Genomic DNA, 15436 nt, shown 5'->3' on the forward strand with positions numbered 1-15436 from the left:
ATTTATATCCTTGGCTGAGAAAACCTGCTGGCAAAAATAATTTGATCTCATGCGCTTGGTGGTAACGTGTCCTGGAAATAGAATACATGTGCGCAACACATGGAAAAAATAGTTATTGCATGGTAAAGAATTCTTTTCCACTTGCTCTTGAAAAGAATAAATAAAATGATCGTGTAGCAGAGGTATTTAGACATATCTGAATCTGTGGCATTTTCATCTTAAGACAGTTTTAACAGTTAGTTTCATACCTGCTTTTATAAATGGCATAGAATTGGGCAAAATGCAACTATATATATACATATATATATATATGCTAATTGAGTCAAATATGAAGAAAAACTTCCAATAAGTAAAAGAAATTCTGTGACCTTTAGTCAGATCCTGCCTATTTTAACAAAATACAATCCCCTCCGAATTATTTAATGGTAAAAAGTTGCAGGTAGGTAGTTAGTTGTCTGCACTGTCCCTCAGCAAAATTCCAATGTAATGCAGAAAGTTTATATTAATAGTGAAGCATCAGGGTTTTGTAGGATATAAAAAAATTAGATCTAAAATAGTATTTTGTTGGTATTTTACCATTTCTTTGTGGAATTCCTGTCACCAGCTGGAACTTACTGAATGCATGTGGATGGACGTGGTTTTTAAGTGATTGAGCTCTGGGCACAAATATCACCAATCTGTATAATTTTTAAACCTTCTAGATAGCAGGTAATACTCCAGTGTTGTATCTCCTTTCCTTTTTTTTCTTTTCTTCTCTGAAGTAGTTTGCTGACAAGTCTCTTGGATGGTCTTTTAAAAATAGAAGAGATCAAATATCTCTGAAGTATTTTAAAATAACAAGTCCTTAGAAAATAGAATTGAATTTGCAATATTGGTGCTCAAAATATGTTCAGTGGATGGGAAATTTTGCTGTTTGAAAGCACTCTGATTTATTTTTCTGAGTCAGTTTGAAGCCTTTGGGGACACAGGGGATAAGGGGAAGTACTGCTTGTGAGTTGTGAGAAATAGAATTTCAGCTGCTGGTTTCATGTCTGACTTTTGTGTGAACAAAGGATAATTAAGAGATGTTCCTACTCATGGCTCACATACCAGTTGTTACTTTCACACAGTACTGTGTAGAATGGCGAGACTTTGGCCTTGAGTGCTGTCCCACTGTTAATATGGGCTAGAGATGTTTGTGCAGCAATGCCAGCCGTTTTAATGCTTTTTTTTTTTCAGTTCAAGATTTACGCTTTCTGAGTAGACTTTGAGTTGCCAAAGCCGAGCTCTATGTCTTTAACCTTTAACCTAGAAGACTTTTCTTCTCCAGTTTGAGTTTTCCCACAAAAATCAAGCTATAGCTTGAAAAGGTTTCTAGTCAAACTCAGTTTTCACCTCAGGCAGTCTTTCTAAGGCCATTACTTCAAGTTTTTCCTCAGCTTTGTTTGTGATCTGATGTGTGCATCAAAAATTATCATCCTGTAATTGGGAGGCAGCAGAACATGATGATTTTTGCAGATATCCTTCACAAGATGATTTTATATTTTCATATACTGTATGTATAATTTACCTGCTTCTTTAAATGTTCCATTGAAAATATCACTTGCTGCATAGCTGCACAGAATCCAGCGTTATTGAGTCTTGACCTGCTGGAAGTTTCCAGCTAATACACCAATGCGGTTAAGGCTGCCACAGAGATACTGGATGATGCCTTCAAGATTAAGGGATTGAACTAAGGGTAGTGAAGAAAGAAGAAAATGGCTTTCACCCATGCCTTTGTCTGCATCCAGGTAATGTAACAGTTCAATCTGTGTTTTTTCTCAGGAAGAACTCCTCCTTTTTTTAATAGGATTTATACCTGAATACTGGCTTCAGGACTTCTTTGGAAGAAATTCTGACTTTCTCTTTTTTACCACATAACACACTTCCTCTTTTTCTATTTACAGCTCATAAAACTGGGTGTGCTGTTAGTTAACTATTTTTGTACTTACTGCTATTCAAAATAGATAAACCCAGCAGTATCAATTCCTTTTAACATTAAAAAAAAATATAAGCAGTGGTCAGATACATGGTATATGCAAAATATTTGAGTCAGTCATCTGTAATAGTGCTATGAAAGATGTCTTTTCTTTTGAGTACTGAACTTATTAGAAATCAAAGTGGAACAAACAGCGGGTTGCTGAAAATTTTGGGTGCATTCATGTTTGGGATGAAAGGCTTCATAACTGCTTACTAAGAATGTTCAGTCTGAATATTCTTTTAAGGTTTGAGAAGAAGGATGAAGAATCTCAGCATTATCAAGTTTTAGGAACGCCTTCTTATGAATCAGAAGATAGAAAACTGTATGTCAGTTGTCATTATAGGAGTTAGATATTAGCAGACTCACTGCAAAGCTATTGCAGTTGATACACTTGAGGTGCAATACTACATTTATACTATTTTTTCAGTAGTAAATTAGTTTTAGATCTTTCTTTAAAAAACAAGAACTCTGGCGCTGATCTCTTCAGAGGATTTTCTTATGGCAGGTATAAATAGAAATCACGATTAACGATTGCACCATTAGTCTCGAGCTAAATAATAGGGTAAAAAATGCCGCTTTTAGGGTTGTCTTATTTGAACTTTGCCATTCTGTGTAAGAATTCAGTTATGTTGAATGTAGGAGTTCTCTTAGTGAAGGTTGAATTTGAAAACGAAACGTGATTTGAGGAAGTTGGTTGTTCAGACTACCAGAATAACTAAAGAAGTACTTCTGTGATCTTGTTGTGGAAATAACATAGAAATCAAAGTGGTATAGGAAATAGCTTTACTTTTTTTTTTTTTCTGTGGTGGGGGTTGTTTTGTTTAAAAAGAAAATGCTCTGTATTGAATAATAATCACAACATTTTTTAAATGCTGATATTTAGCATTACCATGATGTAAACTCATAGTCTTGTCCTGTAGTTGGGATGTTTTATAGGGTATTATTCTAAGATTGGGGCAAATAGGTTTCTCAAGATTTGATTGTTCTAAAGGCCTGTCTTTGTGGTTCGTAGCCACTCACTACTGCCACCACTTTCTCCTCCTCCTGTATCTGTCTGAGAGTCAAAAATTACACAGCCTTTTTATGATAGTTACACGTACACAGCCTTTGTGCCTGTCTTCTGCTAGTCCTGATTTGTTAGCCTGATAGAAGTCACTAGAAGTGAGACATAGCACAGAACCAAAATTAATATTGTCTTAATTTACCTGTTTGGAAACAGGTAACTGTACCATTCTTGTATTTCCACCAGTACTCGTGTTGTGATTTAACCCCAGGTGGCAACTAAGCATATGTAGCTGCTCTCTCACTCCCTCATCGGTGGGATCAGAGGGAGAATCAGAAGAGTAAAAGAGAGAAAACTCATGGGTTAAGATAAGACAGCTTAATAGGAAAAGCAAAAGCCATGCACACAAGCAAAGCAAAACAAAAAATTAATTCACTGCTTCCTATGGGCAGGCAGAGTGACATGGCAAGACAAGCATCTCTGCAAACAGCCCCAGCTTCTTCCTTCTTCTTCCCAGCTTTATATACTGAGCAGGATGTCACCTGGTCTGGAATATCCCTTGGGACAGTTTGGGTCACCTGTCCTGGCTGTGTCTCCTCCCAGCCTCCCATGCACCCCCAGCTTCCCTCCCCAGCGTGGCAGTATGAAAAGCAGGAAAGGCCTTGGCTCTGTGTAAGCCCTGCTCAGCAATAGCAAAACCATCTCTGTGTTATCAACCCTGTGTTCAGCACAAATCCAAAACATAGCCCCATACTAGACACTGTGGAGAAAATTAACTCTACCCTGGCCAAACCCAATACAACTGGTCTCTTTCATGTTTCAGGGAGGAAACTGCATAAAACCCTGTTGTGACAAAGCTGTTAAGAGGACAGGGACTAGAGAGTGACTGGATGATGGAAGTTTCACAAAGAAAACTGGTTGGTGTTTGGGAAAAAAAATTACTTTATTTTGAAGAGATGAGGTTAATATCTTTATAATGATTCGTTTTTCCCCCCTTCAAGTGAAGATGAATTCAGGAAAGGCATATGAGGTGTAATGCTGCCTTTCTTTTGCAGTAGAAAAGGTTAACAGGAGGAATATTGTTGGGTGTGTCTAAATTTAGATCTGGACAGACAGCATGGAAAAAGAGCCAGCTGACTTTAATCTATATCTGGTCTGAATTTGCATAGGCATTGGAAAGGGATTGTAGAACTTTTGTATATGAAGTTAGTAATTTATATTCAGGATTCCTGGATCTGAAGTGGAAACCTGTGTGAATTAGCACCTGGGCCATTCACAAAGGTTTGGAATTGAAAAGCTGAAAGGAAATAGAAAAAAAAGGCAAAACTCCCCTGTGCCTCCGAAGTTGTACTTTCTGAAATATCCTATTTATGGGGACTGATATAGCAGCTAGTGCTTTAAATATGCTGATCTGTGTCTAAATTATTGCAAGATATATAAGATAACATATAGTGCTGGAGCTGTAATGCTGCCATCTTACCAGAGGGAATGTTTAGGACTGGCACCCTGCCACAGGCTCAGACATATAGGAATTGCAGACATTTTGTTTGTTCTTCACAGTTTGATGATTCTCAGGAATGTTTCTGTGACACACAGGGGATGTTTGTAAAAAGTGAGGTTATCAAGCCATGCTAATAAATTGTGAAAGTAAGTCTTATATGGAAGAACAACAATATTAGTTTTGTCTCAAAAATCATGTATCCACATTTAGAGAACTTCAGGAATATACAGTCTTACATAAAAAAAAAAAAAATAAAATAGTTTTATTCGTTTAGATGACTTCCCTATGTAGTAAACATACAGGTCATCCTGTGTGCCAAACTGTTTTTCCCCCAGTTAAAATGACTACAGCAAACATCCTTCTCATTTTGTTTTGAAATTTAGAATACAACTTGCTTTTTATCACAGTTGCATGTAAATGCATTTTCTTTGTACATGGTGCAGGTGGTGTTTGCAAAGATTTGTGTCTGTACAAGTGTGTGGCAGAATTGGTTGCTGTTCAGTAAAGGAAATGGCTATGATAGATAGTAGGTGGTTATTCTTAAGTTATGAAACGTGCTTTCTCTCAGGTTACTAAAGATGCTTGGAAAACCTTGTGCTGACCGTATGTTGTGAACTAATTTCTTAGCTAAAATGTTATTTAACAGGCAATTACGAAAAGCGTGTCATAATCTCCATAGTATGTTTGTGTAACTAACTGCACCAAAGGCTGAGAGATAACCCAGGTAGGTAGGCATTGCACCAAGATGTGTGTTCTCAGCCAGTGACTGCTAGTTTATATCTCTTTGGCAGTTCAGAGCCAGCTCCTTAGTATATTTGTTCACTGTTAGGCTGGGTCCCGTGGTGCTGCACTGGTTTTACTTTTATAAGTACATTGTATACTCAATTTCTTCCTAATGCCTGGGAGCATGGGTACCCTTATTTTTATTAATTTCAAATAATTTTGTATTTTTACAGTGTGCTGACTTGCTAAGAATTTTGTGCATCTGGAAAACCGAGTTCTGAATACTTACATGTAACTTTTGGAGTTCTCCATTCCATTTTATATGAGAAGATTTTCAGTACTTGCTTAATACTTCGTGATATATTTCTGACTTCTTTACTGTGTGTTTTTTGTTTCCTACCTTTCTTGGAATCATTAAAGTGCTTTTTTTTTGGTTTGGGCAGAGTTAATTTTCTTCCTAGTAGCTGGTACAGTGCTGTGTTCTGGATTCCGTGTGAGAATAATGTTGATCACACACTGATGTTTTGGTTGTTGCCTAACTAGTGCTTACCCTAAGTCAAGGACTTTGCAGGTGCACAAAAAGCTGGGAGGGAGCACAGCCCAAACAGCTGACCCAGACTGGCCAAGGGGACATTTCATACCGTGGAACATCATGCCCAGTATATAAACTGGGGGGAGTTGGCTGGGAGCTGCCAATCGCTTTTGGGGAATGGTCTGGGCATTGGTCAGCGAGTGGAGAGCCATTGTGCATCACTTGTTTTTTCTTCTTGTGTTTTATTTCTGACTCTTTTTTGTTGTATCAGTTGTTGGTGTGATGATGATAATTATGATTATTCTTATTTTATTTTCATTATTAAATTGATCTTAACCCTTTTCCTCATTCTCCTTCCCTTCCCACAGGCATGGGAGGTGGAGTAAGTAAGTGGCTATGTGGTACTTAGTTACAGCTGGGGTTAAACCACAACAGAAATGCACTAAAATGTAGAGGTCCAAGTCGTGTTTGCCACGTAAAAGTGGTGGTCATGTCTGTTTAACTTCAAATTAAAAAATAAATGTAAAGGAAAAATTAAATGTGAGAAGATGTGAGAGTTTGAATAAAACTTTGTGGGGACTTATCAAAGGGGACTGTTGTGGGATTCTTTCTTCATTGAAAAGTTTCAAAGTGCTCTACAGTGTAGATAAAGTTAATGTGAATCTTAGATTTTTATTTATCCTTAAGGAAACTTAAAAAAAAAAAAAGGTGTTATACAAAGCCATGTTTTTCCAACAATGTATTGTTCTCTTAGAGATTAATCTTTGAGGGAATGATCTTTTGATATAAATTTTACCTGTTACACGCACATGTTTGATTTTAAATTTAAATATAAAATCTCAGAGAACAGAAAATGTAGAGTAAGTTGTACTGCTTTGTGAGGTCTTTCTTCTCAGTAGTACTCAAAGAAGAAGTTGATCCTTAGAAGCAAGTTGCTAGCTTTTCTTTGTTCAGTAGGTATTTTGGTACTACTTTTTTCACTTTTTATCCTTAACTTTCAGATCTCTCATACCTCTGCATTAAAATTAATGATTCTTGATGAAATGATGATTCATTTCTTAGTGTTCTGAATTTGTAACTGATTTATAAGTATTACAGAGTCAATTTGAATCTAAAATCTTGAAAATATTTAGGAATGCATTGAAATATATTCCATAAATTATAAGTTTATTTTGTGTGTTCTGTAGCTTGTAAGCATTTAGATTTGAATATTTATTTTCATTCTTAAAAAAAATAATAAATTCCTGTCTTTTAATCTCTTGAATATCCTTTTTATATTTTTGGAGGAGTTTTTTATTCAGCTTACACCTGGAAAATGGGACTTCCAAACCACTCAGTTATGCAGAGATATGCTTAGGATGCAAGAAGCTCAGCTGGAGTTTGAACTGGCAAAAGGTGTCAAGAGTAACAAGAAAAACTCCTGTAGGTATGTTAGTACCAAGCATAAGGTCAAGGAAAATGTAGGTCCACTGCTGCGTGGGACTGGCAGCTTAATTATGAACAACTTAGGAAAAGTAGAAAGAAATATTCCATTTTCCCTCTGCCTTGGTCTGCTTGAGAAAGGTCAGGTCCCAAGTCTCTGTACCAAGAAGCAACAACAAAGTAGATGGCAAACCACTGACAGTAGAGGAGGACTGAATTAAAGTCCAGCTGTACCAGTTGGACACACACATGTGAACAGGAACTGTTTGGATGTGTCTGAGTTGGTCCACCACCTATCTTATTCAAAAGGTCATTGAAGTGACTGCAAAAGGGCAAATATTTTACCCATCTGCAAAAACGAAAGTTTGGGAAATTGCAGACCAGTCAGTCTCACTTCCTTCTTGGGGGAAGTGGCGGAACAGGTGTTTGTGGAAGTTGTTTTCAGGCACGTGAAAGACAAGGAAGTGACTGGGAAAAACCAGCTCAGGTTTACCAAGGATAAATTGTGCCTGACTGACATGATGCTTTCTGTGGTGGAAGCACTGGTTCAGTGGATGAAAGAAGAGTTATGAATGCTGTTTACCTGGACTTTAACAAGGGACTTGATGAGTTCACCTGTACTCCTCCTGTAGACAAGTTGGTAAGTTACAGTCTGGACATACAGACCATGGAATTGGGCTCACCTGTAAAGATCAAAGGATAATGTGATGTTAATGGCTCAAAGTCAAACTGTCAGGTGGTCTTTGGAGTGGGGTTCCTTAAGGATCAGTGTGGGCTCTGGCAGCGCTATCCAATATCTTTGTAGATGTTCTAATTGTAGGATCAAACCCTCACTGAGTTTGCAGATGACTTCAAAGTGGAAGGGGAGGGAAGTGCATGGGAAGGAGGAGCCACCATTCCCTCAGAGAGATGTTGACAGGCTGGAAAATTGGACCAACAAAAATTGCATGACTTTTAACAAAGATAAGTAGGAACTGCACCCGGAATTGAGTAAAGTTCAGTGTCAGGACAGGCTGGGAACTGACTGGCTGGGGTACAGCTCTGCTGCAAAGGGCCTGTGGGTTCTGGGGGACAGCAAGCATAACGTGAGCTAGTAGTGTACTGTGGCAGTAAAGGAGGCAAACAGTGTCATGGACTGCATCAGGAAGAAAACCATCAGCGGATCAAGACATGCTTATTCTACTCAGCACTTAGCAGGCCAGCATAAGGTGATTAGAGGACTGGAGGTTGCTGAGGAGGGAGAGAGAACTGGTCATCCTGTGCCTGGTAGTATCAGAGAAAAGTACTCTGTTTGCAAGGATGTATAGAGTGGCCTGGATAACCTAATTTAGGGCTGTGCATTCAATAGAAGGTTGGACCAGGTGATTCTCTAGAGATTCTTTCCAGTTTAGACTTTAGTCTATTATTCTACCAAACAGATGATAAGTTTTTTTGTTACTTTTTGGAAGGTTGCCCACGATAGTCCATAGTTATGATGCATTCTGTCTGTTCTTGTTTGAGCAGACTGAACTAATTTGTATTCAAGATACTTTGTCTGCAAAGCATAAAACATTTTTCTTTTACATGGGCTAGAGATTTCAGTAGTCACTGACTTTGTTTGTGCTGTGATTTGTCAAGCATATAGCTTTACATACAGAAAGATGTTAGTTGAAAGCAAAATAAAAATCATTAATCTACATGGTGACATTGTTATAATCAAATTCAAATTTTGCTTTTTGGGTTTTTAAAAGGATTTTATGGATATAAACTGGAAATATATATCAATAGAATAATATTTATAGCCTGTTACTGTATTAACAAAGTTTTACTTGGGTTAGACTTGACACTGTCTCTAAATAAATATATTTGTTTCATGAAGTATTGCAGTTGCTGTTCAAAACTGGGAGTTAAGTTGTCCTAAATAGATTTCAGGATGTAAAAGCTTTATTTCTGAAACTTAGAAATTTGGAGAAAAAAGATGTTGGTAACTATTTTCCTCTCCTTTCTCTCTTTCTTTCTTTCTTCCTTTCTTCCTTTTTTCTTTCCTCTTTTAATCTGTTTTCTTCTTTTACTCTTTTCCTCCTTTTGTGGATAACTTAAATGAATTGTGTTTTACTAAAGCTGGTATATTGATTGTTTGTAGTGGGTGTTTTCTGTGAACTATGTCTTTTTGTTGAATCTTTTAGTGAAATGCTTTTCTTGGTTGTATTTTACTCCTGTAAAATCTTTTGCCAAAATGTCTTATTTCTCTCACTAAATTAAAAGAAATTCTCTTAGAAAAAGTGTAGTAGCATTGTCTCAGACAAAGGACACTTGGTAGAGTAACTTCACTGTTTAATTTTGGTGTGCGAACTCTCTAAAGGACTTATTTTTTAATGAAAAATATTTATTTACAAAGTTAATTTTTATAGTATCATGTATAAACCTTTAAATTTTATGCCTTTCTAGTTTAGAGATTTTGTGGTGTGTTTTGGAAGTAGTATAGAACAGTCTGTACAAGAAGATTTCTAGGCATTTACAGTATTTAAAAAGTGAGGCTTGTACAAAGATGTTGGAACGTATTTTTCAAACACAACACATAGCTTTTCAACAGTATATAAATTATGTTTAGAAAGTTTGTGAAAATATCCAAAAAAGGCAAGAGGGGTCAGAGTAATCACTGTAAAACTTGGTTTCCTTTGGTATGTTCTCTGAGTTAAATAGCCATCCTTGTCGTACATACCTGCAAGTGGAAAAATGCTGGTGAATAACAGCAACGTGCTCATCTTGCTGGCTTGCCCTTGGCTTTCTCAAATAAACATTTTCTCTGGCATCGTTGTGAAATGGAAGTCAGGCACATGCTGAGAAAACTCTCTCAACTGACAGTGTACAACAGCTAACTTTTGAGTAGGGTAATGTTTAAAGCCATGCAAATGAGAGTTATTCCGACGGGGTTTTCATATTTAGGGGAAGTAAGGTAAAAAAAAAAATAACCAACCTTCCTATTTTCTGCCAGTGTTGGAGGAGGGGAATAAGAAAGTGATGGATCAAAATCAAACAGACATTTCTACCTTTTGGATTGACAAACTTCAGTAGAAGTGTAGGTGGTATTTAGAACAGCATGCGTCTTCCTCACATCAGTTTCAAGAATTGATCTGGAAAGACCAGTGTATGTACTTGCAGCACAGCAGACGTCCTAAAGACTGCTGTTTATACTGGTGTTTTTCAAACAGATCTGTTCACTGGAAGTCTGCAGGGAAGTTCTCTCCTACCAGAGAGAACTTCTGTGTAAATTTGGAAGTGATACTTCGGTGAATTAAGTTGGTTCAATAGGAGTTTATTCACAAGTGGAGAGTACCTGACCAACTCCTAATGTAGCTGTAGGAGGAAGTGGTTGATGGCACTGACAGTGTAGTCTTTCACTGTGGCACTTCTCTTTTGTCCTGTACTAGCAACTAGTAATTTGGAAATGGCATTTTATAATCTTTAGAAAAGAGCTGATTAAGTGCTGGGAGCAGGAAGGTGAGAATTGGGGAGCATGACTCCTAAAATCACAGGTGGTTTTGACTAGCTTTTGTTAGTATTCTGAGCAGATGAGAATCAATTAGTGGGACGAAGCACTGAGATGCGAGAAAGCGCCAGAAAACAATGATTCATGCTCCGGTACAAACCGGATGGATGTGGGAACATAATTACAGTGTGTAATCAAAACTGAAACAGTTAGTTTGCCTCAGCTCACTGGTAGCTCAGGTTTGCCCTTTCTTTCTTTCTTGGGTAGAAGGGCTTAGAGAGCCCTGTGTTCAATGTGGGTGGGAGCAATAGACCCACAGTACAGCCCCTGGAGTCGTTTGGGAGTGGATAGGGGGAAGCAGCTGGGTCAATCGTGCCCACAGATTTCAGCTGTGGCCCATGGGAAAGTTGCAGAGGTTCGTTGTGTCAGAGTTTTTGTGGTTTGAAAAGCCTATCTACTTTGTTGCTCTCAGCAGTTGAGCAAATACTATTTTCAGCTGCTTTGAAGGAGAAAACTTGGGGTGAGAGGAGCGGTCTTTGATTTCTGTAGCTGAGAGAGCAAAGTCTCTGGTTGAATCTGCAGTCCCCTTCATGGCTGGCTTCAGAAACTTAGCCTTTTCTGCTTCTGACTTGAGAACAGATTTTGAAGAAACACCTGAATAGTTCTCTGCTATTTGGGTCACAGAATTCTTAATAATTCTTTGACCAGAAGTCAAATCTTTACAACAGTAACAAAAGTATTAAGTTTGTGGCAGTTCTGTCTCCTGTGAACCAGAGGATGCCAAGGCGTGTGTTCTTTTGGAGTGGCTTCTGACTGAAATTCTTCCCTCAGAAAGTTACAGTTACTATTATTATGCTTTGGAGAGCTAAAATAGAAAAAGGGCTACCGAAAGGACTCTTTCCACTTCCTTGGCATTTATAAGGGAGAAACACTTAAAAAGGGAAATGTTAGATTACAAAAGTTGGTTATGGCACTAAGATCTGATATTTCTTTACAGTAATTAAAATCATTAATTTTAAATTAGAAAGTACATATTAATCCATTCCTACACAAGTTTTTTTTTTTAAATTTAATAGATTTCTGTAAAGGTCTTCAAGGAAATGTATATTCTAACTGAAGGAAGAAGTCTGCAGTTTGTTAATTTTTTTATTTTAGAAGGGTTGAGGTTTTTTGATTGAGTCCATTTTTCCATTAGTCTGAATAAATCAAAACTTAAAAATTGTCTTAATCATATATTGACAGAAGATTTTATTAACAGTAATACTAGATGTTTTATTTATAATTCTTTTCAAGGGTATGACAAGTAAGCAGGATTTCAGTGTGTGGAAGCTTTGAGTCAGATTACACAGTTTTCTTGTTAATAAAGCACACAGTTTTGTGTTGTTCTTATAAAGGCAATGATTTGGCCAGAGTTGTAGAAGCTAGACCAGACATTAACTGATAAAAAATAGATGATATATTTTGTTCACACAGTTGCTGACATAACTTTTAAAGCAGGTTTTGACATGAAGTTTCATGAAGCTCCTTTTAGCTTATAAATGCATTTGTGAAAGTTGCTTGCAGTTTTATGTGAATCAGAGTTCTATCCAGATTTATGGATGCAAACTGTGTTTGCTTTCCAGGTTCCTGGCAAGATTTCTCTGTGCAATGACTGTGAATTGCCAAGGTAGCAGTTGCAATTTTGCTGCAGTGCAGACTTGACCATAGTAATTCCTGTTTTATACTCGTATATTTTTATGTCTGGTCAACTATCCTGTCATACTGTCTTCAGCTGGGGCACATCCTAGAAGGTTGTGTGGAAGTTTTTTGGCAAAGTGCCTTATAGTGTAAATTAAACTTGACTTTACTTAGTGGGAAACATGCAAATTGCAGCCAGGACTGATGCTTCATTGTTTTTTTATTGACATGGGTAAAAGGAGAGCAGAAATCCTGGTGAAATAAGGAGCTTTGCTATGATGGAAGTAGAAAGGGCAAATGTAGAGCTGAATTGTTGGGCTTGGTACTGTAAATCAACAGCTGAATGTCCATCAGAAAATATCAGAGAGACTGGTTTTCACAGAGCTAGACTAGAGTTGTGAGTTACAACTAATGCTGTCAATAAAAGTATGTCTAAAACTATGTTTGATGAAGAGGCTCAAGAGTGCCTAACATGAGTTATGTCCAGAAAGGTAAAAGGGGAAACCTATGACTGTGTAACTTAATTCTAATCTACAGTCTTCACTTAATCTGAGTTCAGTGCATTTTCCTGAATGGATAGTATTTTGATTCTCAGGGTAGAAAAACATGAAACTATTTTTTTTTTTAATATTGGTTATTTGCCTTATTTAGCCATATGCCTAGAGACTAGCTCAATAGGTTACTTTTTACCAAACAGAAAAAATACATGTGCAGTTGCCATGTAACTGTTTCACTTCTTTGGAGAATAAATGTGTCTATGCAGATTTTGTCTCTTTTATGTATTCTTCCTCTGTAAGAAAGATCGGCTTCTCTATCTAGCTATTATTATTACTATTATTACTGCTGAGTTATTTTTTTTTACATACTCATGAGAGAAAATGTCAGTGTTATACTACAAGTGAATTTTTAAAAACGTTTGTATCCATGTCTAGTTGCAGTATGCTTGTTAAACAGAATAATTTTCATATATTCATAAAGAAATAGATAAAAATTTTCAAGCTGTGGCATTTTTTATAAGCAAAAATGATGATGGTATGTAACTTATTCAAAAATACATTTCAGTAAATGAGTTGAAACTGAGTTGAAAAATGGAACTAGGTCCACTGTAGATTTTTATTTAGATAAATATTGTCTGCTAATGTAAAACCATGCACCTTAGGTATTGTATGATCTACCAATAAAAGAATAACAAGAGCACAATATGAAAACCACATATTTATCAGACTTTGTGACACAGTTGGGAAAATAAAATAGTATGTCAGATGAACTATAAGCATAAATGCTCAATTTTAATATGAGAAGAAGAAATGTCACTGGGAAGAATATACTTCTTGAAAATCTGGTTATGATAATTTATCTTTTTGTTTGGTTGGTTGGTCTTTGGTTTGTTGTTTTTCTTTTTTTCTCCTGGATAAATAGGTCATGTTTTCCTTGAAATCTGTGGAAAATTTATGTGACCAATTTAAACTCCTCGTCTAAAAGTAGATTTATATTTTCTATGAATGAAGGAATATTTTACTTTTGAAAATACATTAACAATACTGTATAGAGCTTGCTAACGTGTGTGTGAAATGTCACTTACAGGTGCTGACCTTAAAGAAAGGGCAAAAATGCACTCAAGTGAAGTTAGTTCTTTTGTCTCAAGAGCGAGAGCAACTATTAATGAATTGGGTAAGTAACCTCTCCCTTGAACAATGTTATTGTAACTTTAACCTGAGGAGCATTAGATCAGAGGAATAACATAAACATGCATGGTTAATTCTTGACAGGTAGTAGGATACCCATAACTGTTTAACTTCACATCACAGATCTTGAATTGGAAGGCACTCAGTAAGGATTATGGAGTGTGTTGATAAACATGAATCATCATGCATTTATTCTTTTAAAATGTTCCAAAATGAGTTGGAATTTTTTAAAGGATGCTAGAAAAGCTAAATCTCAATGGGAATAGAGGTGATTTTCCCTTCTGTTTTTGTAAAGGATGGATTGTTCAGTGACATCCAAGTGCTTTACAGTTTAGTTTTCACTGTTGAATTCTTGTGGTTGGTATAATTAGTATGGTCTAATATATTGTAGAAACATGTTAAACATCGACTGCTGATAGAAATTTAGCTACTAAGCCTTCTTAAATTTTGCTTGATATGCAGTTGCTCTGGTGTAGTAAAACCTGTTAATAGTTTGAGATTTTAATGGACTTGTACCAGTTTTTAAGGTACAATTTCTCTGTAAGTTCTACATTATGAATTCACCATCAAATAATCATATTTTTACATCTCTGATGATCAGTTTTAATATAGTTGTTTTTCAACAGGCTATTGCCAGTATCTTCTGTTGAAAAGAGAAGTATAGTGTTCCAAGTTCGAAGCAATTAATTTTCTGCATTTAATTTACGTATGAAACATATTCTGCCACTTGAAATTTTGGCACGAAACTCTGAGGAATAAATAATTTCTCAGAAAATGTTTTTAGATACATTTCCTTAAGAACACTGTGTCAGATATTGGTTTGGCAGAATGTTGTGAATGGATACCAGTATGTTTTTTCAGGTAAATGACAAACTGCTGAAGAATGTGTCTTTGATTAGGTACTTCATGGAGAAACTTGTGCCCTCAAATGAATGTCATGTCTTTGACATGACAGTAGACCGTAAGGGCTCTTTAGATAAGTAAAATCTGTGAAATGCCTAGAATCATTAATTTTAGATCATTAATTTCCTGCAGCTAATATTGTATATCATGCTGGTGTTTGTCCTTCTGTTGGAACGCCAAGCAACAAATTGTTCAGTTCAGGATTTTGTAAGAATTTTGGGAGGCTTCCTTAGCACTAATATTTTTTCAGCCTTCCTTGGCCTGAAGTTACTGGAAACACTTTGAGCTGCTGTTAATGTTTAAATAGGGGCAACTGGTTTCAAGATTTTCCGGTGATTAGAAAGTGGAGCTTTTTAATTCAATTATTTTTGGATTTTAAAGTGAGAAAATTTCTGAAGCATGAAGTATTTGAATACAGCATTCTGCACTGAATGATGGAAAATATTCACAGTGATTCGATGCTTTATTTTGCCTCAGAGTTGAAAAAAACTTTGAGAAAAATATTTGGTAGTGTTCATCTTC

At 36.4% G+C, this 15436-nt stretch overlaps 1 protein-coding gene across 1 annotated transcript in view; it reads left to right on the forward strand.

Annotated features, from left to right (window-relative positions):
• AUH (AU RNA binding methylglutaconyl-CoA hydratase) overlaps positions 1–15436 on the forward strand; it is a 105851-nt gene that overhangs the window by 16859 nt on the left and 73556 nt on the right. The window contains exon 4 of the mRNA XM_029965462.1: positions 13911–13997. Within this exon, the coding sequence (XP_029821322.1) occupies positions 13911–13997 (87 nt within the window). The remainder of the gene's footprint in view (positions 1–13910; positions 13998–15436) is intronic.

Source organism: Manacus vitellinus, unplaced genomic scaffold (genome assembly GCF_001715985.3).
Source record: "Manacus vitellinus isolate BGI_N305 unplaced genomic scaffold, ASM171598v3 scaffold_9_pilon, whole genome shotgun sequence".
Taxonomy (NCBI): domain Eukaryota; kingdom Metazoa; phylum Chordata; class Aves; order Passeriformes; family Pipridae; genus Manacus; species Manacus vitellinus.